The sequence below is a fragment of the Narcine bancroftii genome, chromosome 3 (assembly GCF_036971445.1).
Source record: "Narcine bancroftii isolate sNarBan1 chromosome 3, sNarBan1.hap1, whole genome shotgun sequence".
NCBI classification, from domain to species: Eukaryota; Metazoa; Chordata; class Chondrichthyes; order Torpediniformes; family Narcinidae; genus Narcine; species Narcine bancroftii.
Window position 1 is genome coordinate 212,477,574 of NC_091471.1, and position 18,335 is coordinate 212,495,908.

The following is an 18,335-nucleotide window of genomic DNA, read 5'->3' on the forward strand; positions in this document are numbered from 1 at the left end:
CCTCTCCATGCTTTCACTAAATTTTCTATTACCATTTTTTCCCCCATTTCTTTTTGAGCGCATCCAGGAAGAGGAAGTTGAAAGCCCTCACGTGAGCTAGAGCTTTCCATAAGTTGTAGAAATGATTATCTTGTTGAAGAATTCCATCCTCCCCACCTCCTGTTCCATCTCAAACCTGTGGTCGCCATATTGCATCGGCTCTTGATAATTCATGGCCTTAATCAGGAATGTATATCCTCATGGTCATATCCATTCATGGACTCACTGCTCCTTGAAATATTCTGTAAAGCTCTTTGAACGCTGTGCACATCAGGTTGTAGCTTCTTGAGCTCCTCTTACTAAGCCCTGATATCTATATCTTCAGCCCTGAGGTCTCCAATTCATTTCCAGAACATAGAATACTACAGCAAAGTACAGGCCTTTCTCCACTTGATGTGCCAATCTATATATTCCTACCAAAAAAAAATTAGACCCTTTCTACCTCATAACTCTCTATTTTCCTTTCTTCTATGTGCCTGTCTCTTAAATGCCTCTAAGATTTCAGCCTCCACCTCCACCCCCGGCAAGGCATTCGAGGCACCAACAACTCCCTGTGTGAAAAAATGTACCCTTGATGTCTCCACTAAGTTTTCCTTCTTTCACTTTCTAGAGATGTTCCCTGTTGTTTGCTATTTCCACCCTGGGAAAAAGGCACTGGCTGTCCACCCTATCTATGCCTCTCATAATCTTGTAGACCTCCCTTCTATGCTCCAAAGAGAAAAGCACCAGCTCTGCTAACCTTGCCTCAGGATTTATTTTCCAAACCAGGTAACATCTTAGTAACTCTTCTCTGCACCCTCTCCACGACTTCCACATTCTTCTTATACTGAAGTGACCAGAACTGAGCACAATAGTTTAAGTGTCATCTTCTGGCTTATTCTGTTTATTCCTTTAAGAGGGGCTCAAGCCTGAAGTGTCGGCTAAAGTCTCCTATAGATGCTGAAAAGACCAGCTGAGTTCCTCCACCATTTCAGTGTGTTTTTACTACAGTTAAAGTGCCTGCAGACTTTAATGTTTTATGCTTACCAAAGATTTGTGAAGATGCAACAGGACCTCTCTATTCTTGCAGTCAATCCCCCTATTAATGAAGCCCAGCATCCCATAGGCCTTCTGAACTATCCTATCAACCTGCGCAGCAACCTTGAGAGATGTATGGATTTTGTCCCCAAGGTCCCACTGTTCCTCCACGCTGTTAAGTATTTGGCCATTAACCTCGTACTCAGCCTTTATGTTTGACCTTTCAAAATGCATCACCTCACACTTAACCAAATTGAACTCCATCTGCCACTTTACTGCCCAACTCTGCATCCTGTTGATATCCTTTTGTTAACTACGACAACCTTCAGCACTACACACAAGTCTTCTAACTTTCATATCACCTGCAAACTTACTGACCTATCCTTCTGCTTTTCATCCCAGGTCATTTATAAAAATTACAAAGAGCAGCGTCCCAGAACAGATCCCTTCAGAACTTCTTAAGTCACTGATCTCTAAGCAGAATACTTTCCTTTCATTGCTCTTCTCTGTTTTCCATGTGCAAGCCCATTTTTAATGTACACAACCAAGGTTCTGTAGATCCCATGCCTCATGGGCTTTCTGAACAAGTCTTTCATGAGGAACCTTGTCAAAAGCCTTGCTAAAATCCATATAAAACACATCTACCACCCTCCCTTCATCAAATTTCTTTTGTTACCTGCTCAAAAAACTCAATTAGGCTTGTGAGGTATGACCTTCCTTTCACAAAGCCGTGCTGACTATCCTCGAATAGACTGTACTTCCCCAAATGCTCATAAATCCTATCTTTAATAGTTTGCACACCACTGAGGCAAGACTCTATAATTCCTTTGCAATATTCTTCTTTTCATCTTTCTCATTTGAGGTTTTCAATTCAACCCACTCTGTAATCCTTTACTAAACATTTCCTTCTTTAGTTCTGCATGATTTTATCCAATTTTCCTACTATGAAGTATCTTGACATCTTCCCACATTTAAAGATGCACTCAAATGAATCGACATGTAGGACAGAAATTGGAAATATTCCACGACACAGAAGATCAGTTTAAAATGGATTAGAAAGAATTACTGAGGCCATTATTCTCATTTAAAGGAAAAGATGGAAAGGGACCTGGGAGTCCTCATGCAGGATACCCTGAGGGTAAACTTGCAGTTTGAGTCGGTGGTGAAGAAGGCATATGCATTGCCAGCAGGGATATGATGTTGAGGCTTTATAAAGCACTGGTGAGACCTCACTTGGAGTATTGTGAGCAGTTTTGGGCTTGTCATTTAAGAAAGGATGTGAAGATGCTAGAGAGTCCTCATGAGGAGGTTCATGTGGATGATTCCGGGAATGAAAGGGTTATTATATGAGGAGCATTTGACAACTCTTGTGGCTTGTAATTTTGGAAAATAAGATGGGGGATCTCATTGAAACATATTGAATGTTGAAAGGTGTGGACAGAGAAGACGTAGAAAGGTTGTTTTCCATGATGAATGAGTTTAGGGCAAAATTCAAAGTTCAGATAAGAGGGCACAACTTCAGGCATCTCCTTTGAACAGAGTTGGATTTCTTTAGCTAGAGGGTGGTGAATCTTTGTGTAACAATATTAATATTTGGGGAGAATTTATAAGATTTAGAATAGGTCACATACATACACACATTTTAAAACAGATTTTATTTGAAAGACTGAAGAAATACTGAAGATTTCTGGAGAATGTAAGCCCCCTTCACAAGCAGGTGTTAATTGAACTGACATCATAAAATGAATGACCATTGTTTGGAACTGGAGACACAATGGCTAGTGGAAGCTCTTTTCAAGGGTTTTCCCAGAGTGCACAGAAAGGTCACTCCTGGATTGTTTACCTAAGATAACAACTTGAGAAGAAGAAAGAACTCCTGCTGTTTGCTGGAGAAGGTGGGGGTTTTCCAAGACATGCTCTCTTTGGAGTTTCAGTTGGAAAAGAGAGAGTTGAGTTAACAGCTCAGTCAGTCAGTGTGTGGGACACTGACAAATAACTGAAAAGTGCAATCCAGAGAAAACTGTTTGAAACTGATGAAAGCCAGTTCCAGAGCAGTAGATGGCTGGAACTGCTATCTGTCTGATGTTTCTCTTGAAATAGAGGAAGGAATGGAACTCTGTGGTAGCTTGAAGAAAGAGTTTACCATCTCTGGAAGACCCTGATGGGGCAAGTTTCATCAGCGAGACCCTGAAGTGACTAGTGGTGGTACCTCAGTTGTGGAAATCCTGGAGCAGCAAATATCTCTCTCTGCAAACACTACAAGAACCTTCCTGAGTGGTAAACATTTACCTTTCAAGCACCAAGACTGGTGAACTTTATACATGTTAAATTCTGTGCACAGTGTGGTGATTGCCTGCAACCAGAGAACTTGGAAGAAGGAGAACTGAGATTGAACTGTGAACCAAATAACTTTTCTTAAATCCACACACACACATTACATACACATGGGCTTAGAATTAGAAGGGAGTAATTTGGGTTACTATATAATTAAGTATAAGTATAGAGTTAAGTTAAAGTTTGATTCTATTTTCATGTTTGAAATTGATTAAAAATAACTTTTGTTTTGAAACAACTTGTCTTGGTGAATGTCTATTGCTGCTGAGTTTTGGGGTCTTTTGGGCTCGTAACATGTGCAATTTGTTGCCATGGGTTGTGGAGGCGAAGACATTGAGTGTATTTAAGGTAGAGATTGATAAATTCTTGATTAGCCAGGCCATCAAAGGTTATGGGGAGAAGGCCGGGCAGTGGGGCTGAGTGGGAAAATGGATCATCTCATGATTAAATGGCAGAGCAGACTCGATGGGCTGAATGGTCTATTTCTGTTCCAACGTCTGATAGTCTTATGGTCTTTCTGTCAAATCTCGATTGTAAAATTTTGACTTTTAAATGTTCAAATTCCAACAGAGCACTTAGAAAGCCTTTATTCTTTAATTTCATGCTCAGTTATTTACAGCATTAGATACTTCAGCAAGAACTCTTTCTACAATGGAACTCGTGTTCTGATGTACGTGGAAAATCTTGCAATCAATTAACCCGGTTGCTATTTTATTCATAGATGAAATGAAGGTGTTTCTGATATGAGCAACACCTGTGACCCAATCTTAATACCCTTGAGAAGGTGCAAGGCATTACTTTAGTCAGTGGGAAGGAAGTTTTAATCACTCCTAATATGAGCAACTTTATTCTTCCTACAGACTCTTTCATATCACACTTGTTCAAATGGTTATTTCATATTCAAAGTAATTGTTCTGTCAAAAGAATTCAGTTCTTTTGTCTGTGTTTCAAGGTCTGCAACAAAGTGATACTGATGTCACAAGCAGGAAAGATTAGCCTGCAAATTATTGACACCACTCTTCTAGACATTTTCCACTACTTTGCAAATGATTGAATATGAGTAAGTTTGGTGGTAACAGCCCAGACTAAATTTGTGTGGAATTTTGTGAGCTGGATATCCACAGAAAAGCAGATTTCAAAATTATAGCTGACGTCAGACAGCTTGGCTGCTGAGATGATTAGTTCTACAGTGAAAACCCTCAACATTACAGCCAGGGTGTTATCTCAGCCTGTATCCTTTGCTGTGCATAATATACTCATATATACACAATCCTTTATCCGGAATCCTTGTGTTCCGAATATCGGAAAGCCAGATTTAAAACCACCCGAATTGTGCTGCCGCATCCACCCCCAGCCCCTTCCAGTCGCGCTGCTGTCTCCCCCCATCTCACCTGCCCGACACGTGCTGCCAGTCCTGTGTTCCCCCCCCCCCCGCCCGCCCAACTCGCGCTACCGATCTCCCCGCCTCAACCGCCCGACTCACGCTGCTGGTCTCACCCCCCCTCGCCCACTCGACTCACGCTGCCGATCTCCCTGCCTCAACCGCCTGACTCACGCTGCCGGTTCCCCCACCCCCCCCCCGCCCGAGTCGTGCTGCCAGTCTCCCCTCGCCTGCCTGACTCGCGCTGCCAGTCTCCACCCCCCCAACTCACGCTGACGGTCTCCCCTCCTCGCCCACCCAGCTCGCGCTGCCAGTTTCCACCCCACCCATCACCCACTCAATTTGCGCTGCCGGTCTCTCCCACTCACCCACCCAACTCGCGCTGCTGTCTCTCTCCCCACTTGCCGGATTTTGGAGCTTTCCGGATTTTAGATGTCCAGATAAAGGACTGTGTACCTGTATTTGCATGGGGTGAACAGAATTTCCCCTTTGTGATGGTTGATGTCTCAGGGTGAAAATCTCCCAACCTGAGACATGTATTCTGACTCCACATTTAAGTGTGGTGGAAGTGTAACAGAACTTGATGGAGGAAATGTGTGAGGCAGCCTTCCTATTGACTGCTGGGTGATAATATCTTGCGATCAGAGCATGGAATTTTGTATCTGAAATGGGAAAATTGGTGAGAATCAGATCATGTAAAGTATTCCCATTTATTGGTTCTTTTGCCACCTTCTTCACACTAGGAATAACGTTTGTGACTTTGAGATCTTGACCCAGATGGCATTCTGTACCATTTCTTGTCTTTTTGGACAACCTGCTGAAGATCATCAAGCACATTGGATGCAACCTGAACTCCTCCAACTTGCCTTTCCCATTCTTTTTCTATTTATCTCGCTGTTATATGGTTAGCACATTTTGTACCAATGACCAGAGAACACTGCATCGTTGGGTTGTACTTGTTCAATCAAATTACAATAAACTTATTTTGAATATCTGTGCCTTGATAATGAAAAGTTCCACCAGCAGAAGCTGAATCTCCTCTGAACAGTAACCCTTTGAGTTTTTAATCTCTGAAGCATCTTTGTTTAATCTTCTCTGCTTTAAGGTAGGCAACCTTTGTCAGTCCACAGAATGAAAACCCCTCTGCTTTAATATCATCTGGGAAGCCTCCACTGTACACTGTCCAGGATCTTGACTTCCTTTCTAAACCTTGATACTCAGAATTGACCCAGAGGTTTATCTTTGAGGGAAGGCTCAGGCTTGCCTTATCGGTAATGCAGGTATATCTTTACTTCCTATAGAATGCTCTGAGACTGACCGAGTTCCTACAGCATTTACTGTGTGTTTTTGCCCAGAGCTGAACACAATTTCCAGCTGGGATTTCAGTTGTATTTTTACTTCATAGGGTAGGCCGTCATTCATAATTCTAAGCCCACTATTTACTTTTTCAACATTCCTATCAACTTGGCCTAGGACTTCAATAGATGTGTTGATGATGACCCCCCACGATTCTTGGTTCCTTCCAGTTGTACCAATTAGTTCCACATTTGACTTCCAAAATGTGGTACTTCCATTAAAAATTAAATTTCATTATTTTGTACCTTTATATTTCTTCAGTCCATGTCCTGACCCATTTTGGTATCTTACTCACTGCCCCTGTCTACTTTGTTCAGTATTTTTCTCATCTGTAATTTTGAGAAATTGTCAAAATTATCCCTGTATTTGAACTGTGTTCATTAGGGTTGTGGCTGAATTATGACCCTTAGTCATGTCTCCTGTGTCCATTTGTCCAGTTGGAGATCAGCAAACCACTGCTTTTTTCCTCATAAGCAAATTTTGTATCAATGTGGCTTCAGCCCTTTCTTCCATGAATTTTAATTTTGATAACATCCAGGTGGTACATTAGTGAGCACTGTTTTGGGAAAACATGGAGACACTGATGTCTCTGAAAGGACTCTCTCTAGTGGCACAACTGGACTCGAGCAAACAAAGGAAGTCACATTTTGAGTAGTTTGTGTAAATGACAGTGAAGGAATCTTGAAAGAGAGACTGGAGGGGGATTGCTTTTGTGGAGAGAAATAGTCAAAGGTTTTGGGTGGGACTTTTTAATTGAGACTATTTTGGGACTTTGTCTATACACAAAGAGGGTGGTAAAACACACTGCTGACCACAACCACATCATCCTTGATTACACCAAAAAAGAAATCTAAAAGTAATTTGCAGAGTTAAGTGGAGTATGAGAGTAAAACATGAAGGTCTGCAGATACCGTGGTTGAAGTAAAAACACGACGCTGGAGAAACTCAACAAGTCAAACAGTGTCATTTATATAGCAAAGAAAAAGATACATAACTGACATTTCAGTTATGAGCAAAATGTAGATAGATGCCTGAATAAATTGGTGGGTGGAGGGGCAGAGGAGGAACACAGTCCCACAGGCAGGAGGTAATAGGTGGATAAGGGAGGGAGGGCACACAAGCAAGCAGGAGGACGAGGGATGGCCCTATGAATGGAGAGGGAAGGGGGTGGAGAGCTGGAGGAGAGGAGACAGAGAGGTGGAGAAGAGAGGGACAACGTGGAATGGTCTAGCAGAAATCGGAGAAGTCAATGTTAAATTGTTTTATTGGATAAGGGAGGGAGGGCACATCAGAAATTGGAAAAGCAAGAGAGGGCACCCCAGCAAATGTCATTAACATTGACCTCCAATTTCTGATATTCTCCCCATTCTCCGTTTTCCCATTCACCCTGTCTTCCTTCCTCCAGCTCTCCACCATCCCCTTTCTCTCTCCATTCACAGAGCCATCCCCTTCCCCCGTTTGCTGTTCCCATAAGTAGAGTATGATCTTTACAGTGAAATTCTCAGCGCATGGAAGAGAATAGGGGCTGTGGATAAGCGAGCAGGGCTCTCTCCTGATCCAGCGACTCCTCTGCATGCTGGCGATCCCCCTCTCTGTCCTCCCTGTCAAGTGCCGTCATCATTGCCTGCAGCTCCTTAGCGAGAATCTGACCCTTGGTCAGCCACTGACGCTTGCGTCTGGGACCAGAGGATGTGGGTGGAAACAGGAAAAGTACATCAGTGTTGGACTTATGTGCCTCTCCATACACACAACCTCAATGCTACTGTACCTGTGTTCTATGGTGAGAATGCCACCTTGCCACTTCCAGGGACAGTGAACTCTCTGCGCTGCCTCTCTCGGGGCATCCAAATCCGTGGCAGCGGAGACCTCGGCGGCAGCCTGCACCTCCTGGACCAGCATGTCTCCTCCATCATTGCCACTGGTTGTGGCTTGAGATCCCTCAGGGATGAGCTCTGGGGAATCAGGACTCTCCAGAGTGCTGGCTATGTTCAAGGGAGTAGCTGAGCAACTAGCCCCCCAGATAGTGTGGTACTGCCAGTCCTTGCATCCATTTGCCGCTCCTCTTGTTGTGGTCCAGGACTGCGTGGAATTTCTTCCTCAGGCTCTTCAGCTTCGTAACCACCTGGTTTTTACTGCGGCTACGACCATGTGCTGAGAGTACTCCTGTCTTGGGTAAACTTATACCTCTCATTTTGTTCATTTTAGATTGGTCACAGTGTTTGAGCTACCGAAAGAAAATAGACACACACACCGAGAGCAGTTCAGTTTATACAAATGTTTATTACTAATTCAAAAGCTGATTTCACACTACAATATGCAAGCCCTTCCCAACTATACTTATCAACGCTTGGACTGGTCCCAACTGCCGAAGCGAGGCAACGACTGCACACTTGTAGTAGGTTGTCAGGGCGCTGGTAGCAGCTTCTCCACCTCCCCCGACCGGGACGTCGCTCGGACTCTGGCTGTTCTTCCTTCTTGACAAGGGGTGTTCCCACCCCTCGGAGAATCTAAACTTCAGCAGCAGGACCACAGGCTTATATACCCCAAAAACAATTAATCATGCGCCTACTCCTTCTAATATTTGTCAGTCAAAATCAAAACTGAACATTACATTCTACAATTTAGAAGATTAATTATTATGGAACCAGGATGTTATAATTTCCTGGTTTATCTCGTAGATACAAAGACTTATTAAAACTTCTCGAGCAAGACAGGTTGTGACCAATTCGTCAATTTCAGAGTGTTGCATTTGACAACTGCTTTCCCTGGGCCTCACAGTGGAATTCCATTTCAAAGTGTATCTTCAGATAAGTCCCCATGGCTGAGTTTAATTACATCTGCTAGTTCTGAAAGTAAGGTGACCTGCGTGTGGACCCAGTGTCGTCAATTCCACATAAGCAAAAAGCATCTGGGTACATGGTTTTAATCCTCCATTACAACTCCAGACAAGCGTTCAAATGTGGGACTATCCCTCACTGTCCCAGTGAGCTCCCTTTCCTGGGATTCCTGAGACAGATGGTCTAGCAGCAGTCTTAACTGTTCTTCACACCAGTTTGAAGCCTTTTTTGGAGCCATAGTTCAATTATAACGTTTTTCTGTAAGGCTGAAAAAAACGACTGTACCTGCAATACCCTGCCTGCACAATGTGTTTCAAAATTCGCACTAGGTGTAACGGGCTGACGATGTCACTGCCATGTCATCAGCTCGCCCCTTTGGCACCCGCTTTCAGGCAGCTGCATTCAGGTGCCGGGGAGGGGGGGGTGGTGGGTGGGGAGCACCGTGCTCCAGTGATTATCCTTCCCAAAGGAGGGTTGCAAAGTTCGCCTCGCATGCACATCATGCGCTTTAAAGTGGCCTCCTGACAGCCGCGAATAGGCATAATATGTGGCTTTACATCGGGGGATTTTGGCCACCTGAAAGTGCCTGGAGGGAGACATGAGAAAGCAGCCTCTTACATCAAGGACTTGGGAGAAAAAGGGGGTAGAATGGGAGGGGAAGGAGTTCAAACCAGCAGACAAAAAGTGGTAATTGGGTGTGATAAGAGGAAAGGTGAGAATTGATTTTGATTCTGTGAAAGGAAACAGAGGGAAAATGAAAGGGAGGAAGAGACAGAACAGGAGGACAGGAGACATTTGGATGAAAGTGGCGGGGGGTGGGGGAGGTTTTAACAGAAACCGAAGATGTCGATATTAATGCATCCAGTTGGAGGGTGCGCAGACAGAATAGGAGGTCCTCCAATTTGCAGGTGGACTCAGTCTGCAGTGCATGAGACCATGGGCAGACGTGTCTGAAAGGAATGGGATGGGGAGTCGAAATGGGTGGGTGGCCTGTCTCTCCTATGCAGTGGAGACCACAATGGGAGCACTCATGCCTTTGTTAGCTCTCCATTGATGCAAATTTAACTTGACGGTTTAAGTTTTTTCTCTGTGCTTCTTCTTCCTGCTATTCTTTGCCAGCAGAATTTCTATTTCAATCTAAACATGAAGTTTTACATTTGATTTCACACAATAACAGGATGAAAGAAAATGTTAAAATTTTTATTATTTAAAAAAAAGTTATGTCTACAAAAAAAAACAACCAATTTCAAAACAGCTTGATTTTTTTCCCCTTCTGTTTATATGCCAGTGGCCTGGGTTCAAATCTGGCACTGTCTGTAAACAGTTTGTGACTTCTCCCTGTGGGTTTCCTCTCACTGTTCAAAACATACAGAGTTGTAGAGTAAAATTTGGGTGTATCTGGATGGCATGGGTTTAAGTTGCCGGATCGGCTTTGACTGTGGTGTAAGTTAAAAAAAAATCATCAATAGAAAAAAGAACATTAATTTGGGGTGATGTGTCATAAAACACCAGAAAATCGCTGTCCCACCCAAATTAACTGTTCTTTGGCATTAATTCAATCCTCATGCAAATTATTATTCTCATGAAAAGTCTATTTCAAGAGCATAATTTACCAGAACAATGTAACTATAGTGTAAGCTCACTTAATTTCCAATTATGTGCAAAGCCTTCAGGTCTCTTTCAAGCTCACTTCGCTGTGCTCTTTTAGAATACATGCATTGATCTTGCCCAATTAGTCAAGGCTTATTTTTTTCTCCAATCCATGCCTTGAATACAGAGGTTTTGGTAGTTTCACGATTGATGAATATGAAGAGTGGAAGTTTTATATTTGTGGTTTCACATCTACTTTTTAAAATACAAGGAATTCTGAAAGGAAAAGACTGCTTTCTCCTGTACATGTAACATTTGGTTATAAACAACCCTGGAACGATCAATCCTGATGGCATTTTTTTGTTTCTGCTAGTTTATGCTAGGAGTAAGAGAGAATACAGATTCAATTGTCTCATTCAAAAGGCAGCTGAATAACTATTTAAAAGAATTTCAGATTGCTGGACATAGGGGAGGGAGTGGGTCCGGTTGCATGGAGTCAATGGACCAAAAGCTTCCTCTGTGCCTTGCTTTTGCTGTGATTCTGTGGTGCACGATCAGGGAATACAGAGGACCTGATGCACCGACAGTGCAGTGGCTTGTACACAACATGGAGACAGTCCTCTCCAGCATGAAACTGTGCCCACCTCCTTCAGCACAACTGCAGGACTAATCACATTGCAGCCTGCAATGCCTATTGTCAGAGATAAGGAGTTTTAGAATGTCAAGCACCTCAATGGTACAGAATGCCCTCTGGGTTAAGATCTCAAAGTCACAAACTTTATTCCTAGCGTGAAGAAGGTGGCAAAAGAACCATTAAAAGGGAATACTTTACATGATCTGATTCTCACCAATTTTCCCATTTCAGATACAAAATTTCATGCTCTGATCACAAGGTATTATCACCCAGCAGTCAATAGGAAGGCTGCCTCACATATTTGGGATTTCCTCCATTAAGTTCTGTTACACTTCCACCACACTTAAATGTGGATCCAGAATACATGTCTCAGGATGGGAGATTTTCACCCTGAGACATCAACCATCTCAAAGGGCAATTCTGTTCACCCTTGCAAAATATATGAGTATATTGTGCACAGCAAAGGATACAGCCCGTCATTCTAAATAAATCAGAATTCTAATCATGTGGAGCTCTGCTGTATTCTTCAATCATAGTATAACCTGACTGTACTCGAGACTGTTTCTGATTGAGGATATAATCTCAAGTGTGCCTTAATTCATGGAATAGGCATGAGCCAAACTGATGTTGGCAAACTGAAAGTAAACTTCAACAATTAACTTTGTTATGGCAGCAAATCAAATTATATCTCAGAGTGGAAACATTATTTTATCAGTTACAATCAATTCCTCAAGTGGTCCCTTCTGTTGGCGATTTGGAGTTGCATGAACTGTCTAAAATTTCAACCATTGGATTAAATTTATTAACTCATCTGTGCAGGATTAATTAACAGGATCATTTTGTTTTTAAAATATTTAAGTATTGAAATAATATGTTAAAAATTACAAAAGCAGTTGCATGTTCATTGTCCTCTTCCTGCATTAATGCGATTTACTTTACTATTCAACGAACTGGCTCGACACTTGCTGAAAGGGTTCCAGGTATCAGAAACGAGATGTTAGAGTATGGGAAGGGCTCCCCAAGGCCATTGGGCGCTGAAGACTTCCTGACCGTGTCGGAGGTTTGGATCTGGATCTTGGGTTGCTGATGTATTGAACAGGTCTCTATGTGGCTACAGAGGCTGCGGGAGCGCTGGAGGTGAAGTCTTGAGCCCTCAGTGACTCTGAGGGGACTGCTTTTTGCTTCTCTTTCTCTGACTGTAAGGGGCATCGGGCAATTTCTGCTGATGGCACATCATCTTCTGCCTTACAGCAGACTCATAATATTGCATCTGTTTTATTACATAACAATAAAAGAATCTTGGATTTTCAATCTAAAAACTTTAACTCCATACTTCATTTTTGAGTCCTAAGGATAAACAAGCCAACAGGCAAATATTCCAATATTTTAGCATTTGTTAAATTCACCTATTGTAATCACATGATACACCAAAATCAATGCTCAGAAGTTGTTCTTGCAAAGCAATTAGTTTGAAAAGAAATTACAGCTAAACTGCTTAATGAAGTTATCACACCCAAGTCCTTTAATTTGCTTCCATGTTCTGTTTCCAAGTTGTGTTAAAAACTGCCTTTACTTATTAAGGTTTCTAAGTTTAGCAATCTGCTGCTATTAGTTTTGAGTGATTCAAATTTGATTTAATGCTTCCTGCACTTGCGAAAAGCGTAGAGAATTAATTTCTAAATTGATAGATGCTGGAAGCTGAGGAGCAGCAAAGAGATTTAAGGTTTCAGGTGCAGAAATAATTAAAATATCATGATTGGGTACAAATAATAATTAAAAGACCTAAGGTAATGTGTCATCCTTTATCTTGTATGTGAGTATATAATGTTATGGTGTAACTGTATAATGTTTCATTTTGTGACAAGTGTAAGTGATTTTGTTCTAGAAATAGCTTCACCAACAATCTGATCAGACATTGACTGAGGTTAGATTAAACGAAAGGCTCCAGCTCAAAATGTTGACCATTGTTTTTCTCCCATTTATGTTGCTTGACCCACCAAGTCTCTCCAGCAGATTGTGTTTAATTAGCGCAACACTGTTACAGCGCCAGTGATCAGGACTGGAGTTCAAATCCCACGCAGTCTGTAAGGAGTTTGTCCCTTGTCCCCGTGTCTGTGTGGATTTTCCCCGGAGGCTCCGGTTTCCTCCCACCATTCAAAACATACCGGGTATTGAAGGTTAATTGGGTGTAATTGGGCGGCACAGGGGCCTGTTACCGTGCTGCATGTCTAAATTTAAAAATATTTATAAATTTAATGGAAGAAAGTATTTCCTCTAATCAGAGAATATAGAAAGCAGCAAAAGAATACAAGTAGAAAGAGATTGCTCATTTTTGAGGTCAGGACATACTTCACAAATAAACGGAAATCTGGAACTCTTCCTCAAAAGATATTTGAAAGTGTGTCAATGTAAAACTGCGATGATTAGATGTTTCTAAATTAAGGGCAGTAATCTATAACTTTGGAGTTCTTTGAAGAAATTTGTTATGCTTTTGGATGCACTATATTTAGATTTACAAAGAGTATTTGATAAGTAGCCACATTAAATGTTACTGCAAAAACAAAATCATGATGTAGAAGACAGCATTTTGGGTTGGACAGAAAATTAGCAGGCAAATGGGAAACAGAAAATAGATATAAGTGGTTCAGAAAATTCTACGTTCAGATTTATTGTCAAGAGTACAGGCATGACAATACATACAAATCTGAATGAGATTCTTTTTCCTGTGGGACAGGCAGAATTACCACTTATTGATATATGCATGCAAAAGAGAGAAATGTTATCAAGAAGGAAGTGCAAACAGTATAGAGAATAAATATAGTGCACAAGTAAGAGTCCTTAAATGAGTCCCTGATTGAGTTTGTCTATAAACCTCTACAAACTCATCAGAAAGGAGAGGCAGTGACATGCTTGTTTCATGATGGCATTCATGTGTTGGATCCAGGAAAGGTCCTCCAAGATAGTGACTTCCTGGAATATAACTTTGCTCACCTTCTCCACCTCTGATCCCTCAATGATCACTGGATCTTACACCTCTGGGTTTCCCTTCCTGAAGTCAACAGTCAGCTCCTTGGTTTAGGTGACAATGAGTGGGAGGTTGTTTTGGTGCACCATTCAGCCAAATTTTCATTCTCCCTCCTGTACGCTGACTCATCGCCCCCTTTTATACAACCCAGTACTGTGGTACCGTCGGCAAATTTGTAGATGGTGTTATTATCGTACTGAGCCACACAGTCACAGGTGTAAAGTGAGTAGAGCGGGGGCTAAGAACACAGCCTTGTGGTGTACCGGTACTGATGGAGATTGTGGAGGAGATGTCCTCACCAATTCCCACTGATTGTGGTCTGGAGGTGAGGAAATCCATGATCCAATTACACAGTGGGATGTTGAGTTCCAGGTCTTGGAATTTGCTGATCAGTTCAATGGGTCTCTCTGGCAAGATGAAAAAAGTGAAGTGTCATGGCAGTTGCAGCTGGGGCTCAACTTTTCACAATGAATGACTTGCAATGCGTGCTCAATTTACTGATGGCATGAAGTAATAAAGCTGAAGAGAACATCAAGGGATGAAGGTAAGTTGAGTGAGCAAAGATCTGTTAAATAAAGTGTGAAAATGTGAAATTATCTATTTGGTAGGAAAATAAAAAAGCATATTATCCAAAAAGTAAAAATTCGCAGAGAAAACGGAATGTCATCAGATCAGATACTATTTATTGTCATGTAATAAAACAGAAATGTCATATTACATGAAATTGCCTTCAGTCCACCATAAGGCAGATTAAGATTTGCCATTAGCATTGCCAGGCACCCCTTACAGTCAGAGAAAGAGAAGTAAAAGAGAGCCCCCCCCCCCCCCCACCCTTTCCAGAGTCACTGAGTATCCTTGGATTTGCCTCCAGTACTCCTGCAGCTGCACAAGGCTCAAGATGAGTTCAAACCATCTCTGCTCAAGAATTCCAGGCACAGTACATTTGAACCTTTAGCACCATTTTGGACCTCAGCTCCTTAGGCACATTGGCACAAGAGAACCTGACATCTTAGTATTATTGTTAGGCTACGTTCAAGGGTGCAGTGCTAATTTTTTAGGTGCCGGAGCACGCAAAGAAACAGCAACAAGGAGGTGCTTGGAGCCACCCTATGAAGTGCCTGGACAGGCCTCATGAGGTGGCAGAGCAGCGCTGTGGTGAGCTCTTGACAGCACTGCACCCCTGGCTATGTTGGGCATCAGTTCTCTGCAGCACTTTATGCTGACAGAAACTCTTGGCCAGTATTCGTTTGAATTTATGAGAATGGGGTGGGGGGTGGGGTGGTGGAGGGATTTCATTGAAACTTTTTGAATGCAGAAAAGATGTTTCTCATGGTGGAAGAGGGCACAACTTCAGGGTTGAAGGGCATCCACTGAGAAGAGAAATGCAAAGGAATTTCTTAGCCAGAGGGTGGTGAATCTATGGAATTTGTTGCCACGGGCGGTTGTGGAGGCCAAGTCAATGGGTATATTTAAGGTTCCTGATTAGCCAGGGCATCAAAGGTTATGGTGAGAAGGCCGGGCAGGAGGCTGAGTGGGGAAATGGATCAGCTCATGATTTAATGGCGGGGCTAACTTGATGGGCTGAATAGCCTATTTTTGCTCCTAAATCTTATGGTCTTATAAATCATAGAACTTAATTTATTCCTTTAGCCAGCTTAGTGGAAACTCAATAGCTTCTATAGTCAATCTTTGATTTGTACTTTTCTTTAAAAGGACACAATCTTGTTTTGGCCAAGACATGGTGAGTTATGCAGCTTATTGTATAAATTCTTTCCACTGGCAGATTATCCAACACAGCAGTAAATGTTCCTTTTCATTCAAAGATCAAACCAACACTGTTCATGAAGATTTCATATCCAGTTCTTAATCTCCAGTATAGAGTGAAAATTCTACCACTACCAACTCACAACTGGCATGATAGCATTCTTTTAAAGAGCAGAAAGATTTCTTTTAACTATGGCAGTTACTCTCCAGTGGGCAGAATGATAGTTGATAAATTTCATTAAACTTCTGGTGAGGTGTTGTTGGGAATTTATATTTGGATCTTGCTTCTGTGACATAATGTTAATACCTTTTATGTTTTAAAGAAACCACAGGAGGGTATTCACCACGACTTAATGACACGTATAGCACATCAAGTGAAAGCCCATCTCTTGCTTCTTCTGACCCAGATTATCACCAAGGTAATTTTGTATGTACAAATGTTTTGTAGTCTTTTTTTACTGGCACGTCTTGGTCTGGTAACATCATCCTTCTAAACTTCCTAATCCACCGATTTTTCCTCCCCCACCATGATGTGACATTGTAATTAATTCTCACTTTTTGTCCATTCAAAACTGCATCCATTTCTCATCCTTGTTTGGGGATCATTCCCACTCGTTCCCTTTTATCCACACCATCAGAGCCATAAATAATTCCACAAATAAAAATGTGATCATCCAGGACAATGGTGGTGCTAAACAAGATTTTCTTCACTTATTGCACGTAATGTCTTGTCACTAGAGAATAAAATTGACAGCCTGCGGGCAACACTGCTTTATCAGAGGCAGGTAAGACAAATCTCAGTTGTTTGCTGCACTGAGACCTGGCTAACAGAGAAGACACCGGACACTGCCAACCGACCAGATGATTTCACCATTCATAGACTGGAATGAAACTCAGATTCTGGAAAAAGGAGAGGAAGTGGTGTGTGCTTTTCTGTTACTACTGGGTAGTGCACAGACGTCAGTGTTATGTCCACCTCCTTGGAGCAAATCTCGATTAAATGCAGACCCTTCCATCTACCTCAGGAGTTCTCATCAGTGATTCTCACCAGAGTTTATATCCCTCCCGATGCCGATTACAAACAGGCACTTGCAGAGCTGCATGATGTGGTGAGAAAACAAGAGATTTGCATAACAAATCTTAGTCGGTGACTTTAACCAGGCCTGTCTCAGGAAAATTCTGCTCACCTACCACCAGCATTTGACCTGCTTTGTCAGAGGTCCCAGAACACTTGATCACTGCTACACCAAGATAAGGAAGGCCTACTGTCTTTCCAGAGACCGCATTTTGGCAAGAGAGATCACTTGGCGGTGCTTCTGCCTTAATACAGACAGAGCCTAAAAGGAGAGGCTCCAGAGATCAGGACAGCTAGGAAGTGGTTGCAGGATGCTGAAGAACAATTACAGGACTTCTTCAAGTCAGCGGATTGGGTGGTGGTCAAGGACTCAGCTGAGGATCTGAATGATTACATCAGGGCTGTCAAAGACTTCATCAAAACAGCTGTTTGAGTGAGTCCCCACCAAATTGTTCAGGGTTTGCCCCAATCAGAATCCCTGGACGAACAATGAAATCTGCTGAGAGCCAAATCACAGGCATTAAAATCCAGAGATTCAGATCACTACAGAAGAAGCAGGTATAACCTATAAAAAGCTATCTCCTGGACAAAGTGGATATTCGAGATGAAAATGGAAACAACGAAGGACACTCGACAGCTGTGGCTGGGCCAAAATTATATAACTTGCTACAAAACCAGATCCGGTGCAGTAGCAGATAGCAAATGCTTTCTATGCCCGATTTTACCACAGTAACAGTGAAGAATCACCCCTCTGCACCCCAACACCCCCTGATGATCCCATCCTGAGTGCATCCGAGGAAGATGTGTGGGCTGCCTTCAGGAGAGTGAATCCAAGGAAAGCGTCCAGTCTACACAGAGTACCTGATCAAATATAAAAAATCCATGTAGTCATGGATATCTTCAATATCTCACTCCAGCAGGGCGTGGTAGCCACCTGTTTCAAACAGATGTCAATCATACAAGTGCCCAAGAAGAGTGCAGTGACCTGCCTTAACGACTATCAACCAGTAGCACTTACATTAACAGTAATTAAGTCTTTTGAAAGGCTGGTATTGAAGCATATCAGCTCATGTCTGAGTGGCAACTTGGATACGTTCCATTTCACCTATCGTAATAACGGTCTATGGCAGATGCCATCTCACTGGCTCTACACAGCCCTGGAGAACCTGGTCAACAAAAATGCACACATCTCCAAGACCTAGGACTCAGCACCCCTCTGTGTAATCGGATCCTGGATTTCCTCACTTTCAGAGTACAATCAGTGAGCATTGGTAAGAACATTT

At 42.4% G+C, this 18,335-nt stretch overlaps 1 protein-coding gene across 8 annotated transcripts in view; it reads left to right on the top strand.

Moving 5' to 3' along the window:
- Nucleotides 1-18,335, top strand: part of ptpn13 (protein tyrosine phosphatase non-receptor type 13) — a 384,832-nt gene that overhangs the window by 151,352 nt on the left and 215,145 nt on the right. For all 8 annotated transcript variants that reach the window (XM_069926529.1, XM_069926531.1, XM_069926532.1 and 5 more), the window contains one exon: nucleotides 16,301-16,396. In XM_069926529.1, coding sequence (XP_069782630.1) covers nucleotides 16,301-16,396 — 96 coding nt within the window. The remainder of the gene's footprint in view (nucleotides 1-16,300; nucleotides 16,397-18,335) is intronic.